We start from the raw sequence: 26118 nt of genomic DNA, 5'->3' as shown, positions 1-26118 counted from the left end.
AGGTCACACTGTTAACCAGCTAAAAACTGTTGTTCTACATATCTTCTTCTTGAAGCAGGATATGTGGTACCTGTCAATCAAAAGGACGCGTCCCTAATAATGCCAAATTTTGAGAGGAAATTTTTCAGCGGAGGACTTAGAAAGAAATTCATTGCCCCAACAACAACAGTTGTTGTTACACCCGCACTAGCCTCTGTCATAGACACACCTACTCCAGCCAGCTTCCCTCGCAGCCAGTCTCCTGATTACTGATCATTCTCACCTGTCATTCATTCAACCATCCAGCTACATAAACAGCAGCTCTCCAGTCATTCATTGTCGGACATCGTAACTGCTCGCAGCCTTTTCTATCTGGCCCTTCCCAGGCCCTGACTCACTCACCAACCCCGAAGATCGTTCTCGGATTGATTCCCTGGTTCTGACCCCTGCCTGTCTCTGGATTCTAGGTGGCTTGACTTCCTGGTTCTGATCCCTCCTCGTCTCTTGGAGTTCCTCGGCTTGACATCTTGGTTTGACCCTTTGCCTGTTTCTCGGATCACCCCCTTAAGCTGCTTCACCATCAGCTTGGTGAGATGATCAATATTTACCTGTTGGTGAATAACTTGTTGAAAAATCGTATCTGTCTCGAGGAGTCCTTCGTTACAGTTGTCATGAAGGTAAACTTGACCTATTAAACCTAAAATGCTTTTCTTTTTTTTTTTCATTTTTTTTTTACCAGGCTGTAAACATGTTTATTTCTGCTGTGAAGTTGGTCTTTTTAACGTGGGAGTCTATGGGGATTTGCTTTGTTATGGAGCCCCTAGTGGATAAAGGGGGGACTGAAATTTTTGACACTTCCGCCAAAACTTCAATTTTAACCGTCTGAGGTTGCAGCTTGGGTAAGCCTAAGCTCACAAGCTAATTGGCATCACTAGTTTAATAAATACATTTATTGAGGTCTACACACATATATATATATATATATATATATATATATATATATAACAATGTTAATAATGAATTATTTTAAGCAGTGGAGTGATCCTGAAATTACATTCTGTCTGCAGGGTGGGGTGGGTGGGTTTCAGCTCAGTCTGGACTTACACAAAGCACAAAGTTCAACTGAAACAGTTACAAATGACAAAAGAAATATACCTTTATGAAAGGTTGTTCAAGTTTCTTCATGGAAAAATATTGCTCTTTTGTAAAATTTGTTCGCATATTGTTGAGCCATTTTCTGCATTTCTGTATTTTTAATTTTTGGCAGTTTCGGTGCTCCATAACATTTGTCATTCTGTTGTTGTGAAAATGCACCCCCCCCCGCCCCAGTTTTCATTTTGCAGTGAGTGTTTTGGTGTAAACCGAACCTAAATTCCTGACTGGTTATGTATTTTTAATTATGAAAGTCTGGTTGGCCTTGATACTCCTGTCCCAGCCACTGAGAGAGCTCTTCCTTCCAAGGGACCGGTCATAGTTGTTGCTATTGTGGCACCTAACTGTCAGTAACTTGGTCAAAACAAGTCAGGCACCCGAACCACTTTGTCAGCAAGGGGCACAAGTCAGGAGTAGTACATATTAGGATGGTGTAACTGCCTATTTGCTGTGTTGTACAGAGTTCAACAAGCACCAGGCCAGAGAGCTAAAACCTGTTGCCACTTTGCACCACGGGAAGGCATACATGTAAATCAGGCGTCAGCCAACGCCTGCCACCATCAGCAACCAGCTGCCTCCATTGCCTGCAGTCAGCAATCAGTTGCACACGCTCGTTGGCAGTATGAAACCTGGACAGGAAACCCATATGGTTGGGTAAGAGAACTAGTGTTCATTCGGGAAGTGGCATAACATGGCAGGCTGTCAGGTTCAGAAGGAGATCCAGTGCTGTAGCTGGAAGTCATCCATGGAAGGATCCTGCAAGACAGGAGCACATTACACTAAATCCATTCATTACTAACTAACTTTATGTTGTAAATTGTATAGTTGTATTGTGTGGAATGATTTCTTAGTATCAAGGCATACTATGGCTTTACACAGGTTACAATACTTATTCAAGTGTTTTTCTTATTTGCCATTAAATGTATCTTTTATAAGCCCTTGCAATCAATGAGTTAGCAAAATGAGTAGCAAAATCATCAGGCACAGGGGTGGGTAAATCCAGTCCTCGATTTGCACTTGCAGTCCTGCAAGTGTTAGGAGTTTGCAACACACCTGACACACATCAAACTTAATAAGCAGACTTGTGCGGCATTAGGTTGTGTCCGAATGCCCACATTATTCATATTTACGACATAGCACTACACTATATAGCACACTATATGGTTAACTCATTCTGTTGGCAATTCGGACACGAAGCTGGCTATTTTCGCTACGTTGCAGATCAGGTGACTACCAACTGTCACTACGGCAACCACCACGTCGTCCAATCCAAACCTTTCATTCATTCATTCATTTTCCGAACCGCTTATTCCAATTCAGGGTCACGGGGAAGCTGGAGCCTATCCCAGCCGGCTTTGGGCGACAGGCAGGGTACACCCTGGACAGCTTGCCAGTCCCAATCCAAACCTGTGTGAACAAATATTTTCTTTTAATGTATTTTATTATTTCTATGTTGCTATGGACATTCGGATGACCCTAGAAAATGGCATGAGCACTGTATTGGGCACTATGTAGAGAATAGGCTGGACATCTGGACACAACCCTTATTTCCAAACTCTGCACATGTCTGCTGATTACCCACTGATTTAAGTCAGGTGTGTAGCTGCAAAGAAACTCTGAACACTTGCAGGACAGCAGCCCTCAAGGACCGAAATGGCCCACCACTAATCTGGCACGTTATGCACATGGGTTAGGCCTACAAATGAAGATCTAAGGAGTTTTCCATGTTATCACAAAGGTGGTTTTTAGCTACTTAAACCACTAAAGTAGTGTTTAGAATGTAAATGAGTGGCATTTTTGGTTTTAGCAAGCAATGTCATTGTAAATGTCAATTAATTTTGTTAATTACAAATGGTGCGGCTCTGCCACCCAAGTCTGGGGAGGAGATCCTGAGGAGATCCCTCAGGAGAACACAAGTCACCTCATCAGAAGCATGCCCAGGCGTTGTAGGGAGGTCATACAGACACGCGGAGGCCACACACACTACTGAGCCTCATTTTGACTTGTTTAAAGGACATTACATCAAAGTTGGATCAGCCTGTAGTGTGTTTTTCCACTTTCATTTTAGTTGTACTTTGCAATTAAGAAAATAAAAAAAATAAAGAAAAACCACAAAGTGAGAAGGTGTGTCCAAACCTTTGACTGGTACTGTATATATATTTGTAAACCATAGATGTCTTGTCCTGCCAGCATCAGAAGGAAAATTGCAAAAGAACCAAAACCTGGACAGCAACTCACTCTCAGAAACAATGCTGCTAAAGACCAGGTTAAACGCAAAAACATGGAGGCTCTTCAAGCTGACATTATCTTAGATATAAAATCCCTTCACGCCAAGACCTTAGGTATAAGGAAGAACGATCTGTAAGACTTTGGAGAAGAAATTAATCAGAAACTCAGCTTTATTGGCAACGACCTACAAGAAACAACAGAGTTGAAGAGAAGTAAAACTGAGTGTGGCTGATGTGGAAAATCAATATGCTGATTTCAACTAATTTACCACACCCCAGAAATCCAGACAGCGTCCACCTTCTGCTCACTGACCTGGAGGCGAGATCCCTCTGGAACAAAATACTTGTCCACAGAATTCCTGAGAGGTCTGAATATGACAACATACTCACTGTTATTGAGAAGCTTATTAAACCCAAGCTGTCCTCTCCTGACACACCACTCAGGATCAGCGCCACCACAAGAGTCAAGTCCAAGATCTATAATAATCTATTTCCAGGAATATAAAACAAAAGAAAAGACACTTCGACTCGCCAGTAAGAGGAAAGAGATCTGCCTCGAAGGTAAAGGGATGTTTTTGAATAGGACTTTCTAACTCAAATAGTAAAAGAGAGAAGAGCCTATACAGACACCTGGGAGAAGTTTAAAGAGAACAAACTCTGTGCAAACATACTGAAATGAGATGTACTTTTTCACATATTTCAGCCAGCATTTATTCAAAACCATGGCAGTAAGTTCCTGATGGGCTGCAGAATGTTAAAGCATACATCTGTGTCTTTATTTTGCTGTTAAGTAGAAGCTAAACACGGCTAGTTGAAGCTAATCAGCTACAGACCAAAGCTAACTTGACTCCCTAAACATTTCACGCAAGTTGAGCTGGTTTGCATGCAATAAATACATTTCCTATAATTCATGTAAATATCAGAGAAGTAACAGAACAAGTAACAACTGGCCTGGTTTAGTTTGATGGTTTTCATGCACTGTTCAATCGGAAGCAGTACTTCTGCAATGTAACAAAAGCTAAAGGCTAATGCTGATGTTTTTATAACAATGAATTATTGACATGAGTTGTGCCAAAGTTACTGCTTCATTTGATACTCAAAATTATAGTTTGTAGTAATGTTTTTGAGGCAGTTTTTGTTTTGTGTTGTTTTTTGTGAGTGTCACGGTGTCATGTTGCCTGTGGGAAGCTACAGGTTTAGTTGCCTGGGTATGCTAATTCAGTGGCCTGGCTATGCTAATTCAGTGGCCTGGCTTTGCTAATTCAGCCTAACAGAGACGTTTATTGTCGCATTATTGTTAAAAACAGAGCAGGTAGTCCAGCAACTACTTTATCCTCCCGTTTGAGTCGGATCATTTACTGTTACTTGCTGTATGAAATGACAGAGATGCTAATTTGTTGGAGGAAAAGCTATATTGCAGCAGTTTTAAGTTGCTGGTACTCTTCTCAGAAGTCATGCCAGCAGGCCACCATGTGCTTCTTTCAGCTACATTTTTTCAGTTTTTCCTTGTGCTTCATCTATTTCAGATGACTTTTCAAGGGGCTCTTAGCAGCTGTTAGCATTAGCTTGGTACCAAATACATGAACGGCTTGTCTGTAACTTATCTGCATCTAAATATACAGTATTATGTGTTGTGCTGTACCCTATGACTTGATGGGACACTGAACTTATGCAAGATGTTGATATTTTCATATTTATGACTCTGTGGTAGTGGTAATAATGCGCTAAAATGGCAAAGCACCAGAGATTACTGCACAATTGTTTGCATTCAGTTCAGTTCAATTCGTGGTGTTGTGTGTTTTGATGTCATGAGCCAACTCCAAGCAGCAAACCAATTCTATCTATGGGTATAAAGTTACCTGACCTGACCTTCAATTAGCGCACTGCTAGATGGGAATAATTCTCACACACTCAGACTTTAACAATCACATGACCACTCACATAATGACACGATGCCACATTGATCAACAATATTTTTTAAAATGTGGCATGAGGTGTGAGTCTAATTAAAATGAATATCATTTTCATGGTTTTCACTTCCTTTGCAATGCAAAGTGTTTCAAATCTAAACTAAATGTAAACATTCAACAATGAACAAGAGGAAAAGTTAGCTGAAACTAACAAAACCCAACTCTGGAAACTGGAACTAAAGAAAAGGGTAAAAATGAGAAAACTGAAAAATATTAAACTATAACTGGTGTGCTGTCATGACTTAATCAGTAAAACATATATAACATCCAGGTCTGCAGTTTAAATCCACATCATATTAAAATCAACTTGTGTTAAAAAGAAAACCCTTTTTCAAAAGCATATTAATAACAGGAACACATGTTTTTATGAGTACAGGAGACAGAAATGTTGTGGATCAGTGAGTTTGATGTTATTGACAGAGTAATCCAGATGGCAGGACAGGGTATGTCAGCCGATTTGTCGATGCAATTTATTTAGAAAATTCTTCGTTTTTTTTCTGCCATTGATGGAGGTGACCTGATAAATGGAGCTTACAGTGGAACATTCTTCCTCTTCTAAACGTTTAGATCCACCATTATCCCTGACAACATGTCAATTATCTTCTGGAAGTCTGAACAAACTGGTAAAGGATCAAGTGATGCTTGAGCCTTATTCAGCTCAGCTGCAACAGCGTTGCAGGAAGACATTCCTCCCCACAGAAAAGTAACAATTAATGAATGATACCTGATTATTTTATTCATACTGAACAAATAACCTCAATATTGGGGAAGTATTAAGTGTCATTCAGTTAGTTTTGGTTGACGTCAATTAATTTTACACATCATTCTCACATCAATTAGTATGTACTAATCATAGTCAGTCATGTAAAAAGACAAAACTTTACCATTGTGATTGACTGGCATATGATGAGTGTGGTCATGAATCCTGGAGAGACGCTTTCTGGGTTGCTGTCTTGATCTAAGATCACAAAACGCATACTTTTTAATGGTTGTTTAATTATTTTTCATGACTACCTTTTTAAAGTATCTTTGTTCTATTAAAAGTTGACTTGAAGTTAAAGATCAGGTCTCACTTTTTAGAAGGAGTCCAGCAGGCACATACTGTCACCAAGGTGATTAGGAGGAAGATCCCACCAGTGGTTAGGATGATATAGAGGGAACTTCTTCCTGATAAGATACCAATACCAATGAAAAACACGATAGTAAAATGATAATGGACAAGCTTGTTTATAGTAACTTTTATAAATGCAGATTGTCAATAATAAATACAGAACATACAGTATATTTCAGAAATATGTGTGTAAACAACAGACTGTTGTCCAGTGAGGATGTGCTGCTTTTATTGTCATTTAGCCTTTCCTGTTGGGACATGCTGAAGTTGTGTTTAACAATCTGAGTGGAAAATTATGCACAAAAACTTATGGACCACCATGAAATTCAGGTATTCATGTCCATTACCATAATGAGTGCACATGTGACACCATCATCAAACCAATACATTACAGCACTGTCACATGTCCAGAAATGATTGTGTTTATTTAAGTTATTTGCTTACTATACGATCTACATGCAAGACATTTTCTTTTCATCTTGTTCATCCTGGGGCACTGTTCAGACTCTTGTAAGTCCAGATTTCCTTTTTTTCTTTTTTTTTTTCCTGATTGTTCTCATTTAATGGTTTTGAACAGATAAGTTTTCTAAATCCTGCATTATCCTCAAAATGTTCATGTGGGTGAGAAATATTTCTAATTTGCCTCCAAGGGGTCGTTTGTCTTGAGTCTTAAGTGGAGTGGAGCAGCTTCCAGGAAATTAATGGTGGCGCCTGATTGGCTCCTGCAGGTACAGCTGCTTCATATCTGCCCTCATCAGGGGCTTCCTTATTAAGGACCTACAGGAGCTCCAAACTCTGTCAGATTGTCCAACTCTGTTGTGGTAATTTGGCCTCCTCCTGCATATTAGTCCTGGAACGTCTTGCCCTGTAGTCACCACCAGCAATAAATCTCACTCTCAGTGCGTTTCCATTACATCTAGAATTGCACAAAAACTACATATCGCAATTAAAAAAAATACACACTAATGAAAACACTCAAATCTCAAAAAAAGGGTTTAATATCACTAAAAAGTTTTTAAGCTCTCATGAAGTGGTTTTTGAGTTGTTTCCATATAGAAATATATAGCAAAAGTGTAATGGAAACACTTTTTTTGTGCATTATCGTGTCCCCGGACATGACGTGGGGGGGTCATGAGCAGTTCTTTTCCGGTAAAGATGGTGCGGTGCAGAACAAACAACAGTGAATTTTAGAGTTTTAGAAAAGAAAATTAGAGAGTAAAGTTTCGAAAAGCTGTAGCAAATTCACAGCAAATAGAAAACCCAAAAATAATGGTATATGATTCTTGCTAAATCTCGAGGCTTATGCACGAAACACTGTTCAGTGGAAACACCTGCAAATTGCAATTGTTATTGTCGAAACTCAGAAATATTGCTTTTATTTTATGAAAAATGTCCTGCAGCCCTGGCCAACAGGTCTAGCTGGCAGCTAAGGACATTCCCCTGAGACCCACTTTGAGAAAACTGGCTCCTACGTTTGCTGGTCCCCATGTGACTGAGACTATTGCAAGCCCATTTGTTTGCCTCAAGATGTTGGTGTGCTTAAACAGAACTATAATTCTCTCATTAAAGAGGGAAACTGCTGGCTAAAGAGAGGAAAAGGGAGAAAACAGAAGTGATAGTCGCATGGAGGAGTGCTGTATAAATTGGGAAGAGTCCAATGGCCCACAACTTGATAGGGCCCCAAAAAGATATGTAAAAAAAGATTTATTAAACCTTTATTAGAAATATATTTTTTATGTTAAACCACCCCTGTTAAACTGCATGAGATGGGTTGGTCCTATCTCTGCACATCTGCAGCATTTTGCAAGAACGTGAGCAGCACATTAACCTATCATTCACTAAAAAGAAAGGAAATTCTGATTTTCAATGAATTGTGCCAAAATGTGACCCAGTTATTCTCCTAAAAGGTGTTTCCTCTATAGTTTGAGCAAAGGGGGACATAAACTAACTATCTGCAGGCTACCTTAATCCTGTCCTCCCTCTGAGGTTGGAGGCATCATTGATTATTAGGGCTGTGATGATTCGCTTTTGTCCCAATTCAAATCAATTCTGATTTTTTGGGTGCCGATTTGATTTAAATTGCGATTCTCACAATTCTTTGATATTGCTGATTTTTGTAGATTAAAAAGAAAATAAATTATTAAAACCTTTTCATTTTTCTTGATTTTAAGAAGGGAAAAAACAACCCAGTAACCAGACCATCATTCTGCTGCTATAATGCCCAAGAAGACAAGTAAAAAGATCAATAAAAACAATAAAAATGACAAAAATTTTGTAATGGATTTTTTTTTTTTTTTTTAATTGATTTTTTAACAAAAAATCCATTTTAAAATTGTGAAGCAAAAAAATCCCGATTTTCCCACCCCTATTGATTATGCTGGGTAACAGTGATGAATGGGCAGGTGTGGGGATTGCCCACAAGTCAGGTAAAAAATTTTCACTTTAATTAAGTCACGTGTCAAACTCCAGTCATCGAGGGCCTGCAGGTTTTTGTTTAATCTATGCTCCAACACACCTGGACAACATGAATGAATAGGTTAACAAGGATCCATTTGATTTGAATCAGGTGTGTTGGAGCAGGGAAACAACAAAAACCTGTCAGATACCAGCCCTTGAGGACTGGAGTTTGACACCCCTGAATTAAGTGGTAGGTAGGAGTCATTAAATACACCTTCACTTGCATTTTTAGAGTTTCCAAGGGTCGGAAAAACCTGACCTGCGCATCGTACTGGGTACTCCCAGTGGTGTAGTGGTCCCTCAAGGAGTGGGCATACTCTCAATTTTTTGTCTTTTTTTCTAATAACAGGAAAAATAAAAGTAGCCCAGACAAACCCTTTCAGAAAAAGTTACATGTAAAACTACTTTATTTAATTTAACTCAAAAATCCAACAGTATATTTCTTCATTGTCACATCTTTGGTTTCAGGGAAGAAGAGTTATGAAATGACTAAACCAATACTGGCACATAGACTAGAGAGAGGCAGGCTCAAAGACATATATATATGCATATATATCTTTATTATGTCTATGTTCAGGCTAAAGTTAATGCAGATGCAGATAGCATTGTTAACCTTTGTTCGGCTGCTGGTTAATTACATGTGTCGAGACGTTTGTAATTGTAAAAGCAGCATCACAAGGTGTTTAGAAGTGAGTATACTCTATATACCCGCGTATACCCTGGATTACACCACTGGGTACTCCTGTGCGTCTATTTCCAAAAGAGAAAATGATAGTTAAATTTCTTTTAAAATAAAAATAGGACTTTTAAGCCTTTGTAATGAACCCAACATGTGTCTGTGGCTTATCCAGCGGCCGAGCGGTTTAAGCCAGAAAACATTCACGTACAACCAACCAGACAAGGCAAGAGGAAAATGCCATAGACCTCAGTGGGTTAACCAGCATTTGATAAGTGCTAGTATATGTTTAGCATGAAATTTACTTTAAATGAATTCCTTGTCCTTCAAACATGTGAGCCAGCAGCAGCCCCATCTCATAACCTTTCCCCTCCCTGTCCATCATTGTGTTCAGGTAATTCCTCTTTATTTACCATTCCAAAAAATTGAAACAAAATATTTTTGACAAAAATAACGATATAATGACGATATAATGATATGATATAAATAATAATATAATGATCACTATGAAAGAAAAACAGCCTGTAAGTGTTTGTTGTCCACATGTCCAGTCATATGGGTCACATGGCCCCACCTCTATATAATAAGCAATGTAGAGGGGGAATGGGGGTGGGGGGGCATATGTCATTGTACTTCATGGGGCCCCAAATTCCTAGCGGTGCCCCTGGTCAAATACTAAGCATAATGCTTAAAACGAAACTGGTAAAACCAGTTCTTCCACCTTTTTTATGGTCTGCATGTTGTAATTCTGTACTAACAAACTTCTGTCGGCATGATGCTAAACTAAAATGACTATAACTAAAATTTAAACCCCTTAGCAGCAGCATGATTTGTTTTTCAGAGGATAGATGGCTTGTGCTTTGAGATGTGTTCAATGCTTACATATTGCTTCAAACAGCTGCTAGTTTTAGCTGTAGACATAAGGAAGTAATTACGCCCAATCACAGTTTTTCTACAGTGTTTTTTGGCATATTGAGAGCAGATCAACCAGTCATTTTTCTGCCCTTGATGTGTTTAATGCTTCCTGTACTGAAGACATCTTATAACTTACTGTACACAGCCAGTCTGATAGGCAGGCTTGTCATATTGCCCACAGGATTCTCCACCAGGCAGCTGTAGATGTCGTCATCTCCCATCAGCACCCGTGTAATGGTCAACAGCTGTTGATCAGGTGACAACAAGAACCTTGTCTGATTGCTGAGGGGCTTTCCACCTTTGAACCACCTGTATGTTGTCTTGGTCCCGTTGTCATGGGAACAGTTTAGCACGACATGTTCACTGAGCTCCAGGACCGATGAAGACTCCATGTGGATGTAGGGCCTGGATATAGGCTCTGAGTAAAGGTGACAAGAGAAACAGCATATGAGGACACATGTAAATCACAAAAAAAAATTTATTTAGCCGCATCGAGCAAAAAGTAACATTCAAATTATAAAACCTGTGGGGGTTGACGTTTAATGTTTATGTTTATGAGATGAACGTGAGATTGATAAATATATAAATATATACACAAAAGTAAAGGTCCTGCAGAGCCGGATCCCTGCAGGTTTTCCAGTTGTCTCTGCTGGAAAACGCCTGACAGACTCAGACCAGCTCTGCACACGTCTGCTAAATACACATTGATTTGAATCAGGTATGTTGCAGTGGGGTCATTTGGAAAACTGCAGGACACCAGCCCTTGAGGACCAGATTGATGGCTTATAGCATGTTTATTATGGGTTACATAATTTTCTTACAAGAATACATTTAAGTAATCCACACTAACTAACCATCCTATTTGCACCAGCACAACAAACAGCAACCTGTTTTATTGAACGTTTTGCCCTGTTGGAGCCACTTGTCAAGGTGGCAGTGGGGATGTGGGCCCAAATGCAGGAGTCGGGAAGCCAGGATGCAGAAATCAGATGTAATTTAATGCCGTGAACATAAGCGAGGGCAAAACTAACAAAATGAACCCGCAACTCAAGACAAAAACTGAAGGGTAGAAATATACAGAACACAACGATACACAGGTGAAACTAATTAGAAAATCAAACCAGGTTAAACTAATCAGAAAATCAAACCAGGTGAAACTAATTAGAAAATCAAACCAGGTTAAACTAATCAGAAAATCAAACCAGGTTAAACTAATGAACAGGAACCTAGACGTCAGAGAACTAAACAAGGAAAACTACAAACCAAAACATGAAACCAGAACTAAGGAGAAACACAAAATAACACATCATGACACCACTAATGAAAGAAGACTGCTACTTCCTGAGAGAAGGAACATTTGAAAGGATAAAAGTACTTAGCAAAGAAAAGCGGTTGCTTTAATGCTACAAATTCTCCATTTTATGTTGTAGAAACAAAAAGTAAACACTTTTTTTTGTCATTTAATAATAAAAACACACGTAAGTTTGAGCTAGCAGTACATAAAGTACTCCTGCTTGTAGTAATGTGAATACGAAGATGGCACATGGCTATAAAATAACTGCTCTGGTTTATTTAAAGCTAACCTGTTTATAAAGTAAGGGTTTTTTTTATGACAAAGTAGCTTTGAAGCTATGTTCACACTGACTGGGCTTTTGGGGTTAAGTTTAATCTACTACGACAAAAGCTTTTTTTCTGCCCACATTTCTTTGGGTATGTTTAAAGACCATTTTTTAGTTGTGATAACAGTTAAGTGACTTGGATTTTGCTCTGTCTAAATTTATGTGTTAAATTTAAAAAAAAATTAAAAGTATTTTGTATTTTTCTTTTTAAAGAACCAAGTATTTTGTTCTCGCATTTCTTAAATGTTTTCTCTAATCTACAGGATGGTATCCTATATACTAGAGTAAATGATCTCCTTACATCACTCCTGTAAGTTTCCTATAAACATGAACTTTTTTTTACCTCCTTTATGAGCTGAAATAGTTCTTTCTTTTCTTTATCTGCCATAACTGTGAAAAACATGAGCAGATGTAACACACGTATGAAAATATAGACAGCCGACGGCATGGCCGGATTAAAAGTGCACAGGCCCCTGGGCCAGAGTGTCCCACAGGCCCCCCTTCCCCACCGCAAAATTGTGAATGAAACACAGTGAAATGACATTTCAAACATCTTTCAGCCAGTGGTACCAGCAACACACTGGACACTTTGGTGGAACTCTCTGGCTTTTATGTACATTTTGTTTCATGTCCAAACCGCTGCTGTATGGCCTACGTGGGCGTGGGTGTGGGCCCCTGGGCCCGTGCCCATAATGCCCATAGGATAATCCGGCCTTGGCCGACAGTTACCAGCAATCTAAAAAGGAAAGATGTAAAATGCTAAGGAGAATAATGAGCGGAGAAACAAAGAAAAGTAAAGAATGGAGTAAACACATGAGAAAGAATCATTTGTTTCAGCCTAAATAACTGGATGGCAGTATACGAGCAAACATTTTTCACTGACGTAACCTGGGTTTTATGTTGATCATATCTTGCTAATTACAGTTTTATTTATTCATTCATCATCCTAACCGCTTAATCCAATAAAAGGTCACAGGGAAGCTGGAGCCTATCCCAGCACTCTTTGGGCGAAAGGTGGGGTACAAGCTGGATAGCTCACCAGTCCAGTCAGTACAGTTTTAGAAACAAGAAATTGGTTTGAGAGAGAAGAGTTGTGTATGTTTTTTATATTTCAGTTTTTATTTGATTCATCTCTTTGAGTCTACTCAATGTTGTGTTTTTGTCGGTGTAAACTAAAAGTGTCCTCCATGATCCATGTCCTGTTGGATGAATTACACGTCTAAAAGCCACAGCAGTTTCCATTTCAGAGGGAATGAACAGGCGCCTGTTTTCTCCAGTTTTACAACTTTTTGTTTTAAACTGATTTTTCTCAGGTCTTCTGTGTGCACTTTACTCAGTATATACCTCCTGGGAAGGTGTGACACACCTGATCCTCATCACTGTGATCCCAGACAGCTGCTGACTGTTGCTAAGCCAGCTGTGGAAACACATTCAGTCTGTCCTCTCAACCTCTGTTCAAGCGACTAATAAGCAGAGGTGGCAATTCCTGGTCCAGAAAGTAAAAGTCCTGCCTTGTTGTTGGATCTACCTGTACATTTAGAACAGGTGTTTTCACTAACAGGCAGGTTTACCTGGCAAATAAACTCTGCTCATTAAATTCAACTGGTTTGGTGACTGGTCAGAATAGCTGCCGGACAAGACTTTTACTTTCTGGACCAGGAGTTCCCACCTCTGCTAATAAGGAAATTAAAAAGCTTTATTTTGTTTTACTTAAAATAAGTATTTAGGAAGCTGAAAAACAGAAATTTGTTGAACTTAAACATGCTTGTCCAGCTGTAGCTTCAACACGGTGCCAGTACAGGATGCTGGAGTCGGTTCTGACACCGACACAGTCTCCAGGTTCAACTACGGTGGCAGCTTCCAAACCGATGCTGGAACTGACTCCAGCATCCACACACACACAAACCCACCCATCCCCCAATTTGATTTTATTCATTTATGCACAATGTGCTCAATGTAAAGTTTGCACCTAACTTCAGCAAATGATACACTAGAATAAAGTGCTAATAAATGCTAACTAATTATAACTTAATGATGCTTAGTTAAAGATTCGTCACTCATTTTGAGTTTTCTCTTCTCTGCTTTGCAACGACTGTTAAGTAAGGGATAATGCCCGACGAGGTGTCCATTATCAGAAATTAATGGAAGATGCGGGGGCCTCCTCGAAGTCCATTAATTTCTGATAATGGAAACCTCGGAGGGCATTAATCCACTTTTACCATGGTCACTCACAAAGGAAATAATATAAGATCAATTACTAATGTTATTTTTGCTGTTAAAATATTGTTTTTCACAAGAAAGGGCAGAGCAGACAATGTAATGTCTTTTGTTGTGGCGTTTCCAAGGTAACTGACTTTGAGAGCACCTGTTGGTCGTTCGGCAGCAGATACTATTGCAACAAATACCCAATGATGCGCCTCAACGTGGGCGCATCATGGGGTATGATAATGCGCCTCAGTCCGCACACTGCGGCCAGGGGTAATTGTGGGGAGCTCAGTGTGTATGAACGTGAAAGTGTGTGTGTGTGTGTGTGTGTGTGTGTGTGTGTGTGTGTGTGTGTGTGTGTGTGTGTGTGTGTGTGTGTGCGCGCCACCGTCAGGTGATCGAGTCTGAAATATGAAAATGTTGAACGGAAGTGCCGTCCTCCACCTCTTAACGGATCCCAGTAAAAATGTGATTATTTTCTGCCTGAAATGCATATTTCTTCACAATATGAAGGAAATCGAGGAGGATGTTTATCATGTTTATGTGATGTCTGACGTTGTCAGTCCAGATATTCTTTCTGCCCGTTTGTCGCTAACATTTCTGTTGCCAGGGTTACCAACTGCGGCTTGAGCCAGCGCACTGATTTAGAACTATTAGGCTTTTTGACGGAACTTTTTTTTAACTGGTATCCAGTATTACTTTTTAAACGACAACCTGCAGCCAATCAGAATCGAGTATTCACCCAGACCATGGTATAATCAAGATTAACCTTTAAGCAAACAGTAAAACTGACTTGTTACAGATTTTGTTAATCTGGAAAAAAAGGCAAAAAAATTCATCCAGAAGGAATAATTAATGTATAATTATTCATAAATGAGTCATTAAGTCCTGATTAAGCTTCCTGCAATTTCATGAATAACTGACCATTAATTAATCATTAGATAATCTTTCTGGTTTCTAGGTAATCCTTATTAAATGTGTTCCTCTTCTACTTGTTAGTTTTGGCATTAATAAATGTTTATACGGTTGTTTTAATTATTTATTTTGAATATATATTCATTCTGCAGCTTCTGTCTGTGGTTTAACTCAGAGATCCATGTCAGCCCTGTAACTGCTTTGTATACACATTTCTGTTTTGTCAGGGTTTGTGGAGATGTTGGGACCCAAATGCAGGATGGGGAGGAAGACACAATAAAAAAAAAAATAGTTTAATCCAGAACGAACAAATGGACTGGACGGAGGTAACATGACAAAGATCTGACAAAGGAAACTGAGGACAGAGGAGTACAGATACACTGAGACTGATGAGGAGACGGTGAAGTAAATGAGGAAATCCTGAGGTGAGTTAATGAACGGGAAGCAAAGCAGGAAAAATTCACAAGGGAGCTAAAACAAGAAAATCTATTAACTAAAACAGGAAACATAAACTAAAGACTACACATAAAAAACACATCATGATATATTTATTCCAACTGCATTTGTTTGAAAACCAAATTTTTACAAATTAAATTAAACATAATGTTATTATTTAAAGGTATAATCAAAATGAAATTAAGATATTGTCATTAAATTGATCAGCCAGAGGAGCATTGATGACATCCAACTGTTTAAACCACTCATTCATGTTATTTTGTTTAGGTGTGAAGATATTTGAAATTGCATTACAGTAATTTTCATAAAATGATCTCAGGTTCAGTAGAAAACTGGACAGTGTTGCTGTCTAAACTGGAAAATGGCTAAATGTTTATGGTCTATCATTTTGACTGGAACAGTTTCTGTGTACGAGACATGAACATCAGCACATCACAATGTTTAGTTCAATGTTTTGTTTGTTCTTACCCAACCAATATACAATATAAAGATTCAAAACACATTATTCCACTTTGAGCCGACAAGTGGCAAGTAAGAAAATAACACCATAAACATATTAAACTATATTTGTAACGAAAGGAAAAATGCAAATATTTCCAACAATGTATGAACATACTGATGAATATTCATGATGTTACTGGACATCTGCACCGTAACCCACATGGGAAAGTCTTATGTGTCCATCTATGCAACAAACTTGCCAGCAGCAAAGCCAAATGATTAATGGACTGTAGTGAACTCATGAAATTCCCAGCATTGCTTCTCCCACCAACAAGCAGAACAGAAGCCACATCTGCCAAGGAAAAAATACCTCCGTGGACGTGTAAGAGCTGCAAATGTGCACAGTAAGCAAGCTGACTTCACAACGTTTCAGGAATGTGGAACAATTCTGCATTGTTTGGGATAATGTGGAATGTTTTTACACTCTGTGTGAAAGACAGCAAGATGTAATGGAAATGGGAGTTATAACGTCTTTCAGTCAGGATTTCTCTGTAAACTGAGACAAAAATGAAGTGACGAGCAGCAGACATGGTTCCTTCCTCTTATCAGACTTGTTTCAGATCAGCCCTTAAAATGTGCTACACTTTTTTATTAACACGTTGGTTTTTTTTTTTTATGTATTTGGTTATTAACTCTGACAATATAATTGATTAAACTATAACCCTCAGTCAACTTTAAATCTTAAATCTGAGTGAAGTCAAGAACCAGATTTAGTGTTTGCATGGTTGCTGGGGGAAACTGAAGACAGTGAAATGTGGTTGAAAGCTTATAAAACTGTATAAAGTGGTTATATGCGTACCATCCACTGTGAGCGTTATGCTCCCCTCTCCTGGAAAGGTATCATCGGTGATGGAGATCTCCACATCATAAACTCCATCATCAGACAGCCGGAGGTTGTGGAGAAGCAGAGTACCATTCTCAAACACCAGGATGCGGTCACGATACTCAGGCCTCAGCGTTCCAATGATGTCCGTTCCAATGGACTGGACAACGGTGACCAACTTTTCCCTCCTGAGCTGCCACTTGATGACGGGTGGGTCAAAGCTGAAGCTGTTATACCGGACCGAGAGAAGGGCTTCACCTCCAACTGCTCCTCTGATCAGAGTGTTAGGGATGGTCATATTTACTGCCAGCACCTCACCTGCACACAGATATACACATGCTAAATCATCCCACAAGCTCCCAGATCTGCGTCTCTGCAGATCTGCAGATCTGAGCACAGCATGGCACATTGAACAGTAATCTGAATATTTAAGCTGTTTCATTAAAATGCATTAAGCTGGAGTACATCTACCATAACTGGTACGAGTAGAAACTCCAGTTAAATGACCATTTTTAACAAAGTAATTGGTAACAAAATTCTATTAAGAGCCTCAGTTTGTTCATTCAGTCACTGCACTGTCCTTCTATGATTAATCACTTGTGAATAATCAGATGTTAACGTAACTCTGAGGCAAACTATCGTATCTGTAGCTTCATGAACAGTCGTGAACAAATGTTGGGGGTTATAATCTGCCGTAGATCCAACAAAACTTAAAGAGAAACTGTGATGTAGACACATTAGACTGCAGTAGAACTGGACCCACACTGCCATGCGCTTTGTTAGGGATGACCCAGCACGAACAAACAAAAGTGGGGTTGTTTGTTAAAATTTCCTTCTTGGCAGTTAATGAAAAGAGCGCTTGGAGCTATACGGATGCCATGCTAGCCTTGCAAAAACAGAGTAGCTCAGTGACTCTGCTGCGAACCACGACACAAGCAAGACAGCGATGGCACACATGCACAGCTGAAAACATCTGACAACACTTGTTCTGGTGCAGCCAGTAGGGACGATTATGGAATTACTTACAAAGGGTGTGCAGTACTCTGGAAAAACACCCACACAGTCTGATACAGTCCTATACCCCAACAACAAATACCACCAACAACAAATTGAAACAGACAAAAAAGCATTTGTCTGTTTCAATGCTTTTTTTTTTTTTAAACAGACTGTACAATGCAAAAAGTGCACAAACTATGTAAATTCTGCAACAATAATACACTGTATCAAGCCTTTATGGGTTTTTTTCATAGAAAGAATGAATATTTAAAAGAATAAATAAAGATAACATGCCTGTTATATTGTCTTTTACACCCAACAACCCACTTATAATAGCTGCTTCAGTCATTTAACAGTGTTAATGCTGTTTTTAATTGTTCTTTTCATTTTCTCTCTTTTTTAAAATATTATTTTATGCTTTTTCTAATGTTTATATGTCTCTGTGGTGCTCATCAAATCACTGTTGTTAAACTGCCCTTGTAAAAATAAACTTTCCTGTACCACATACATCATGTATAGCATTCCTTTTTCCTTTAGTTTAGCAAGACAACATCAATAAGAAGCAAATCTGGTTGAAAAATTAATTTGATTTGTCGTTTTGAAATGTTTCCAAAGCCAGCAACAATATTAAGCACACTTATTAGAAAAAATATGCGTCATTTGTTAAATAAACACATTTTGCACGCTATGAAATTAACCTTATTTACTCTTCTTAGTTATTTATCAGCTTGCAGAAAATGACGTTATAAAGTGCTACATACCCGCATTGAAGAAACCACAATAAAGAAGCAAGAAAATCCAGTGAATTTTTGTGGTTTTTGGAGAAGTGTGTGTCTCTGCCTGCATCTTGGGGCTCAAGCTTTGTTGCTTTCCCGGACAAGTCAGCATGATTTGTCACTCTGGGTAGGACGGAGGACACAGTCATTCATTCAGACCGTGCTGGGTCTGGGTACATGTTGTTCCCAGAAGCCACTGCAACGCAGGACAAAAGTGTTTGTGTCTGCATATCCATTTAGTGAGTTATTAGCTTTTTACATCATGTTAGAAAAACTCAAACGATGTGATATACAAACAGGTATACATTCACCTGATGCACCTGTGAATCCTCTTCTACCTTATTAGCACTGCTTTAATTCTACATGGTGTAATTGTTACAAAGTGTTGCAAATATGCTAATTTTCCTTAGAGATTTTGTGTCATATTGAGATGAAGGCTTCCATCCGAAGATGCTACACTGTGCTCAGAAAGGGATGGACATGGTCAGCATTTACGGGGACATGCACACAGGTGCGTTCAGCGTGATAATACTAGTTGAAGCCACTACCTTTTTATTCCAAATGAAGCCGGATGGGATTTGTCAGGAGAGCCGCACTAAACGTTTTCACCTGGGAAGACCTGTCTCACCACACCATGTAGGTACTTAAAGGGCATTTTTGCAGTATGTAGAAAAATATTGTAGGAACCAATACTAAATAAAAACACATTTAATACACTGTTTTAGGCTTTTGGAGTAGTTCTATTAGAATTTTACTTCTGCATCTGAAACTTCAGGACAGGAAGGGACTTAGGAAAAAGAGCAATGGTATACTGTCAAAATAAAGACCAGAAACATCAAGAAAGACTCAAAATTCAAAATAAATCCCAATGGGGGACACTGTAGTATCCCTGAGTACACAGGCAGAGGAAGTGTTATCCAGGGGTTAGCGCATGCAAAAACTGAAATCTAAGTAAGATTAAAAATTTTAAAACGAGTACACATATGCTTATTTTCAAAAGGTAAGATAATTCTTAGTTTTTATGCCAGAGAATTCCTCTTGTTTTAAGAGTATTTTTACTTGTTTTGGGAAGTCTTGACAAGCCAAATGTTCTTGTTCTTTTGGCAGATGATTTTTCTTATTTTAAGCAACATTTACCTAATTTATGTATATTTTTTTCTTGTTTTTTGAGGCTGAGTTTTTGCAGTGTACAAGTACTGGCCTTAGAGAATATTCTCTAAGGAGTCCCAGCTCCAGCATGGAAAAATTTGATGCCTGGGCAGTACGAAAGTACAAGTGGAGGGAGGATTTCAGTGGCTGAAACACAAATGTATATCCGCCCCAAGGTCACATCCATTGTTCCCTCCGAGGGAGGAAACAAAAAGAAAAACAAGAAAAAACACGGCTAAAGTAAGAAAACAGATCTAAAAATAACTTAAACTGTTGAGATAAAATATTAAATCAGATGAACTGCTGACTAAAGTATCTTGTAGAAGAGAGATTTTAGTTTACGCATCAGGTTTGCTCAACATGTTCCTGATGATTTTAATTTCCTTTAACGGGAACCAACATGCACTAACGTGTGTGTGCCTGCTCATGTCAAATGTGTATTTTTAACTAATTCAACAGTTTTTGTAAACTTACACTGTACAATTCACATTCACTCTTTTTAAATGTATTTACTGCAGGGACAATGCATTTTAATTTATCATTAATTGAATTATATTGAATTATATAGATTACATATTATATATTGAATTGGTAATTGAATTCATCGAATTTCCCTTTTGGGATTAATAAAGTATTAAAAAAGTATTTTTCATGTCATAAAAGACATAAAAACGTAAATATGCCAGAATTAGCAAGCGGCTAGTTTCCAGGCAGATCAAGAAGACATAAAACATTATCACAGATTGTCCAAACAAGCAAACAGATAAGATTAAAAATACTGGACAGAATAATCATTAATAGTTACATGCCTGGTTCCTCTTTAACCAGATTTAGGAGTAAAACTGTTCTGTTGAACCAGAGTTCCCAGATGTTCCAGTACTGAGCAACATCACTGGCTTACGAGCCAGTAAACATCTGGAGGTCAATGTTTTACCCAATATCAGTTATTGTAGAAGTAGTGCCATCTAGAGGTTAGAAATGGTCAGAACATCAACCCACCCCATCCAAGCACAGTTGCAAGGAAGGTGGAGGACATCGTCCGCTTCACACGTGCCACATATTCAGAAGGCTTTTTAATTTAATGAATAAATAAATAAGCTGCATGCGCAAATATAACATGTTTACACACTCATTTAACGCACACATACTAACCAGACTACATGTGTCATCAAATGCCTCCTAAATTAAAATGACTTTTGGTGGCCATGCTTACAAAGTTAACCATTGCAACCAGAAGCGGGCTGTGACCTGATGACATCCTTCTTATAAAAAGTGCAGTCCCGACTGTTGTCATGGTCAGCTGATGGAGTTTTTTTCTGATTTAACAAAAAAAAAAAAAAACTGAAAAAAAGACAATATGAAAAGCTAAAAGAAAATAAACACCCTCCTCCCCCCCACCTAAATAAATAAATAAACGAAAAGAAAAGACGGACGGAGATCTGAGAAGCGTTTCGATTGGCCCGTTTAACATTGACGTCATAGCAGTTCGGCTTTGAAGCAAAGCTGTGTTCTGCTTTGAAATTGAAGCTCAGCAGCTTTTCTAAAGGCAAGCAAATACCTGCGATGGACCGGCGACGCGTCCAGGATGTGTCCTGCCTCTCGCCTGCTAATTGCTGGGATAGACTCCAGCTTCCCCACCACCCTGAACTGGACTAAGCGGTACAGACAATGAATCTATGAATGAATGATCTTCATTTCCTTTTGTATCCTTGTTGCTACGGAGCTAACTTGACGGAGAAACGATAAGTAAACATATCCATGCTAACCGGCATGCTAACTAGCAGCAACTTCAGCTTTTAGACCAGTTCTTGAAGTGGGCCTACTACTATCTACTTTATATTTTATAAATTCAATTGCTTTTGTGGTAAAAAAAAAAAAATAAAAAAAAATAAAAAATTAATTTATTAAATAAAACCTATTATTGGTTAGCTTTATTGCACCATGTAGCAACATACCAATTTGAAGGCCTCTTCATTCCCTAAATAAATCTATTTCACTGCTTTAAAAGGAGGGAACTCTATATTGGTGACCAATAATGATAATTATAAAAGACCTGGCGACCCTTCACGTCTCCGAGGGAGTGTGGGATTGTCTGACAGCTGCTTAGCTGCCTATTCCCAGCGTTCCGTTTATCAACACGTGACTGCAAACGCAATGGTTGCTGACTTCATCGCCAATTACCTTATATGGTCATGACAACTCATGTTTTGGTTCAAAAATTTAAACGAAGACAAAAAATCAAATATAAACAAGGAAACTGGTTCTTACATAAAAGTTCTAGTGTCAGGTTCACTTATTTTATTTTCTGGTCTGTTAAGTCTAATGAAATGAAATGAAATGAAAGAAATGAAAAATACTTTATTAATCCCCGAAGGGAAATTCAGTATTGTAGTATATAATAATAACTGATTTGAGGAGGTCTTGTTCTGGAGGCTGATGGCTGCTGGCAGGAATGATCTTCTGTATCTTTCAGTCTTGCATCGGACCTGAAGAAGCCTCTCACTGAACACACTTTGTTGTTTCATCACTGTGTTGTGGAGAGGGTGTGAAGAATCCTCCATCATCTTCATCAGCTTGTGCAGCATTCTTCTTTGGACAATCAGCTCCAGCGGCTCCAGAGTTACTCCAAGCACAGAACCAGCTTTCTTGATCAGTTTGTTGATTCTTTTCAAGTCTCTGGTTCTGATGCTACTATCCCAGCAGATGGCTGCAAAGCTGATTGCACTCTCCACAACAGACTTATAGAAGATATGCAACATCTTGTTGCAGACGTTCAACGATCTCAGCTTCCTTAAGAAGTACAGTCTGCGCTGACCTTTCTTGTAGATGTAGTATAGCAGTGTTGCATTTCCAGTCCAGTTTGTTGTCCAGCTGAACTCCAAGATACTTGTATTCCTCCACCACCTCCACCTCCTCTCCCAAGATGGTAATAGTGCTTTGTTTATTCTTGTTCCTCCTGAAGTCAACAATTATCTTGTTTGTTTTGCTGGCATTTAATATAATATTTAATATTGCCTCAAATTAGGCTGTTTTTTTTTTCTGAGGATTTCATGCCGGTTCGGAGGGTGTGTTGCAAGGAAGATTTTTCTGCATATTTTTGCTCTTTCAAGCCTTGTTATGATGAGTCTCCATGGCAACGAAAGACTTGTTTACAATCTGGATCAACTGATTAACCTCTCCCAAATCAGGATTATCAGCGAAACAACACATCAAATCCCGATGGAGTTGAAAAGAAAGAGAAGAGGATGCAGAGCGGGAGTCAGAGAGCGGAAAAAGCGATGGGGATTTAAACCATTTCTCCCGACCGTCTTAATGGGTAATGTGAGATCGCTAGCTAACAAAACGGACGAGCTCAAGATGCTAACAAGGTCTCAGAAAGAATACAGAGAGTGCAGTATTATGTGCTTCACCGAGACATGGCTGCATGAACACATCCCTGACTGTAATGTGTCTGTACCGGGCTTTAAAACGGTTCGTGCAGACCGCAGTAGACAACACAGCCAAAAGCTAAAGGGTGGTGGAATTGCAGTGCTGGTTAACCAGCGTTGGTGTCATCCTGGACATGTTACTGTCAAGGAGAAGATATGCACAAGGGACATCGAACCGTTAGCTGTGAGCTTCCGTCCATATTATTTACCCAGAGAGTTTACCTGTGTTATTCTGGTAGCAGTTTATATAATACCTGGTATCGCACCAGACACAGCCTGTGACGTCATCAGCTCCGTCGTTGCCCGGCTGCAAACAGTGTCCAAACTCATTCATGGCGATCTCCGGAGACTTCAACAACGTCTCCCTCTCTGCAACTCTTCCAACATTCCAGCAGTATGTCAGCTGCTCCACCAGCAAAAATAAGATCTTGGACGTATTTTATGCAAATATGAATAATGGATCCAGTTGTTCTGCCCTGCCTCCTTTAGGAAGATCTGACCATAATCTGGTTCTTCTCACCTCCACCTACAAGCCCATTGTTCAGCAGCAACCGGTCATCACAAAAACTATCAAAATCTGGTCTGCTGAAGCTGAAGATGCTCTTAGAGGAGTTCTTTGAGGCTACAGACTGGAACGTCCTCTGTAAACCTCATCTAGACAACATCAACGCCATGACTGAGTGTGTGACAGATTACATAAACTTCTGTGTGGACAGCATCGACCCAACAAGAGCAGTGAGGTGCTTCCCCAATAACAAACCCTAGATCACCAGGGACCTGAAAAACCTGCTGAACATCAAAAAGAAAGCCTTTAGGGATAGAGACAGGGAGTTATTGAGGGAAACACAAAAATGACTTAAAACACAGACTAAGAAGTGCAAGGAGGACTACAGGAAGAAGTTAGAAAGTCAGCTCCAGCAGAATAACGTGAGGGATGTGTGGTCTAGAATGAAAAAGATCACCGGCTTCAAGTTAAATGAGGACCAGCCTGATGGAGGTCTGGACAGAGCTAATGAGCTGAACATATTCTTCAACAGGTTCAGTTCACTCCCTACATAGCCCAACAGACCACACACCCTCCATAAGCCCACTGCTTTCCTGTCACGCCTCCAATCTGTCACCCTGCAGCTCAGTGATGGACCAGAACACAGCTTCATCTCCCTCCACATCAGGACATCCTGAGACCTCCACCTTGTTTTTCTCCTGCAATCAGGTCATGAAGCAACTTGAGAAACTGAACCAGAACAAGGCTGCAGGTCCAGATGGTGTCAGTCCCAGAGTTCTCAAGACCTGCTCAAAACAACTATGTCCGATTCTCCAGCACCTTTTCAACACCAGTCTGAGACAAAATAGAGTCCCAGTGCTGTGGAAAACCTCCTGACTTGTTCCAGTGCCTAAAAAACACAACCAGCTGAACCAAGTGACTACAGACCAGTTGCCCTGACATCTCACATCATGAAAGTCCTGGAGAGACTCTTACTGGCTTACCTCAACAAGCAAGAAAACACCTTTCAGGACCCATTACAGTTTGCATATCGTAATGGACTTGGGGTTGAAGATGCCATCATATACCTGCTCCAGAGAGCACACTCTCATCTGGACCATTCAGGCAGCACTCTGAGGGTCATGTTCTTTCATTTCTCAAGTGCTTTTAATACCATTCAGCCTGCTTTGTTATGTGAGAAGCTCCATAAATTCCAGGTGGATACCTCCACAACCACCTGGATCTATGACTACCTCACAAACAGACCACAGTTTTTGAGACTGAAAGGTTGTGTGTCTGAGATGGAGGTCAGCAGCACTGGTGCACCACAAGGAACTGTACTCTCACCATTCCTATTCACGCTGTACACCTCAGACTTCCAGTACAACTCTGAGTCCTGTCATCTGCAGAAATACTCTGATGACTCTGCAGTTGTGGGGTGTATCAGGGATGGACAAGAAGCAGAGTACAGAGAACTGGTCAGTCAGTTTGTTAAATGGTGCGGTGACAATCATCTTATAATAAATACCAGAAAAACAAAACAAGATAATTGTTGACTTCAGGAGAAAGAAGAATAAACAAAGCACTGTTTCCATCCTGGGAGAGGAGGTGGAGGTGGTGGAGGAATACCAGTATCTTGGAGTTCAGCTGGACAACAAACTCGACTGGAAATGCAACACTGCTATACTACATCTACATGAAAGGTCAGAGCAGACTGTACTTCTTAAGGAAGCTGAGATGGTTTAACGTCTGCAACAAGATGTTGCTTATCTTCTATAAGTCTGTTGTGGAGAGTGCAATCAGCTTTGCAGCCATCTGCTGGGATAGTAGTATCAGAACCAGAGACTTGAAAAGAATCAACAAACTGATCAAGAAAGCTGGTTCTGTGCTTGGAGTAACTCTGGAGCCGCTGGAGCTGATTGTCCAAAGAAGAATGCTGCACAAGCTGATGAAGATGATGGAGGATTCTTCACACCCTCTCCACAACACAGTAAAGAAACAACAAAGTGTGTTCAGTGAGAGGCTTCTTCAGGTCCTCCTCAAATTAGTTATTATTATATACTACAATATTGAATTTCCCTTTGGGGATTAATAACGCATTTTTCATTTCATTGCATTGGAAAGCTGGGCATTATAATTTATCCATGTGTGATACTCAACAAAACTTACACAGTACAGAAAAACTCCTCCTGACTAGCAGACATAAACTCCTCAGCATTACCCTATTTTCAGGAAAAAAGAAAAAACAACTATAATTTTAAAATGTAACTCTGATTAA

The 26118-nt window shown here is 39.4% G+C and overlaps 1 protein-coding gene across 1 annotated transcript; it reads right to left on the bottom strand.

The window, feature by feature from the left end:
- Positions 1 to 1746: 1746 nt before the first annotated feature.
- Positions 1747 to 18893, bottom strand: LOC306761795 (hepatic and glial cell adhesion molecule-like). The gene is made up of 6 exons (XM_079248081.1): positions 18765 to 18893; positions 16984 to 17325; positions 10625 to 10906; positions 6403 to 6496; positions 6214 to 6287; positions 1747 to 1887 (listed from the first exon to the last, which is right to left on the bottom strand). The coding sequence occupies exons 1-6, from the start codon at positions 18889 to 18891 to the stop codon at positions 1871 to 1873; spliced, it is 936 nt and encodes a 311-aa protein (XP_079104207.1). The 5' UTR covers positions 18892 to 18893; the 3' UTR covers positions 1747 to 1870.
- Positions 18894 to 26118: the final 7225 nt, after the last annotated feature.

Source organism: Telmatherina bonti (genome assembly GCF_933228915.1).
Source record: "Telmatherina bonti genome assembly, chromosome: 10".
NCBI classification, from domain to species: domain Eukaryota; kingdom Metazoa; phylum Chordata; class Actinopteri; order Atheriniformes; family Telmatherinidae; genus Telmatherina; species Telmatherina bonti.
Note: the sequence above shows the minus strand (reverse complement) of the source record. Positions and strands in the feature narration are given on the sequence as shown.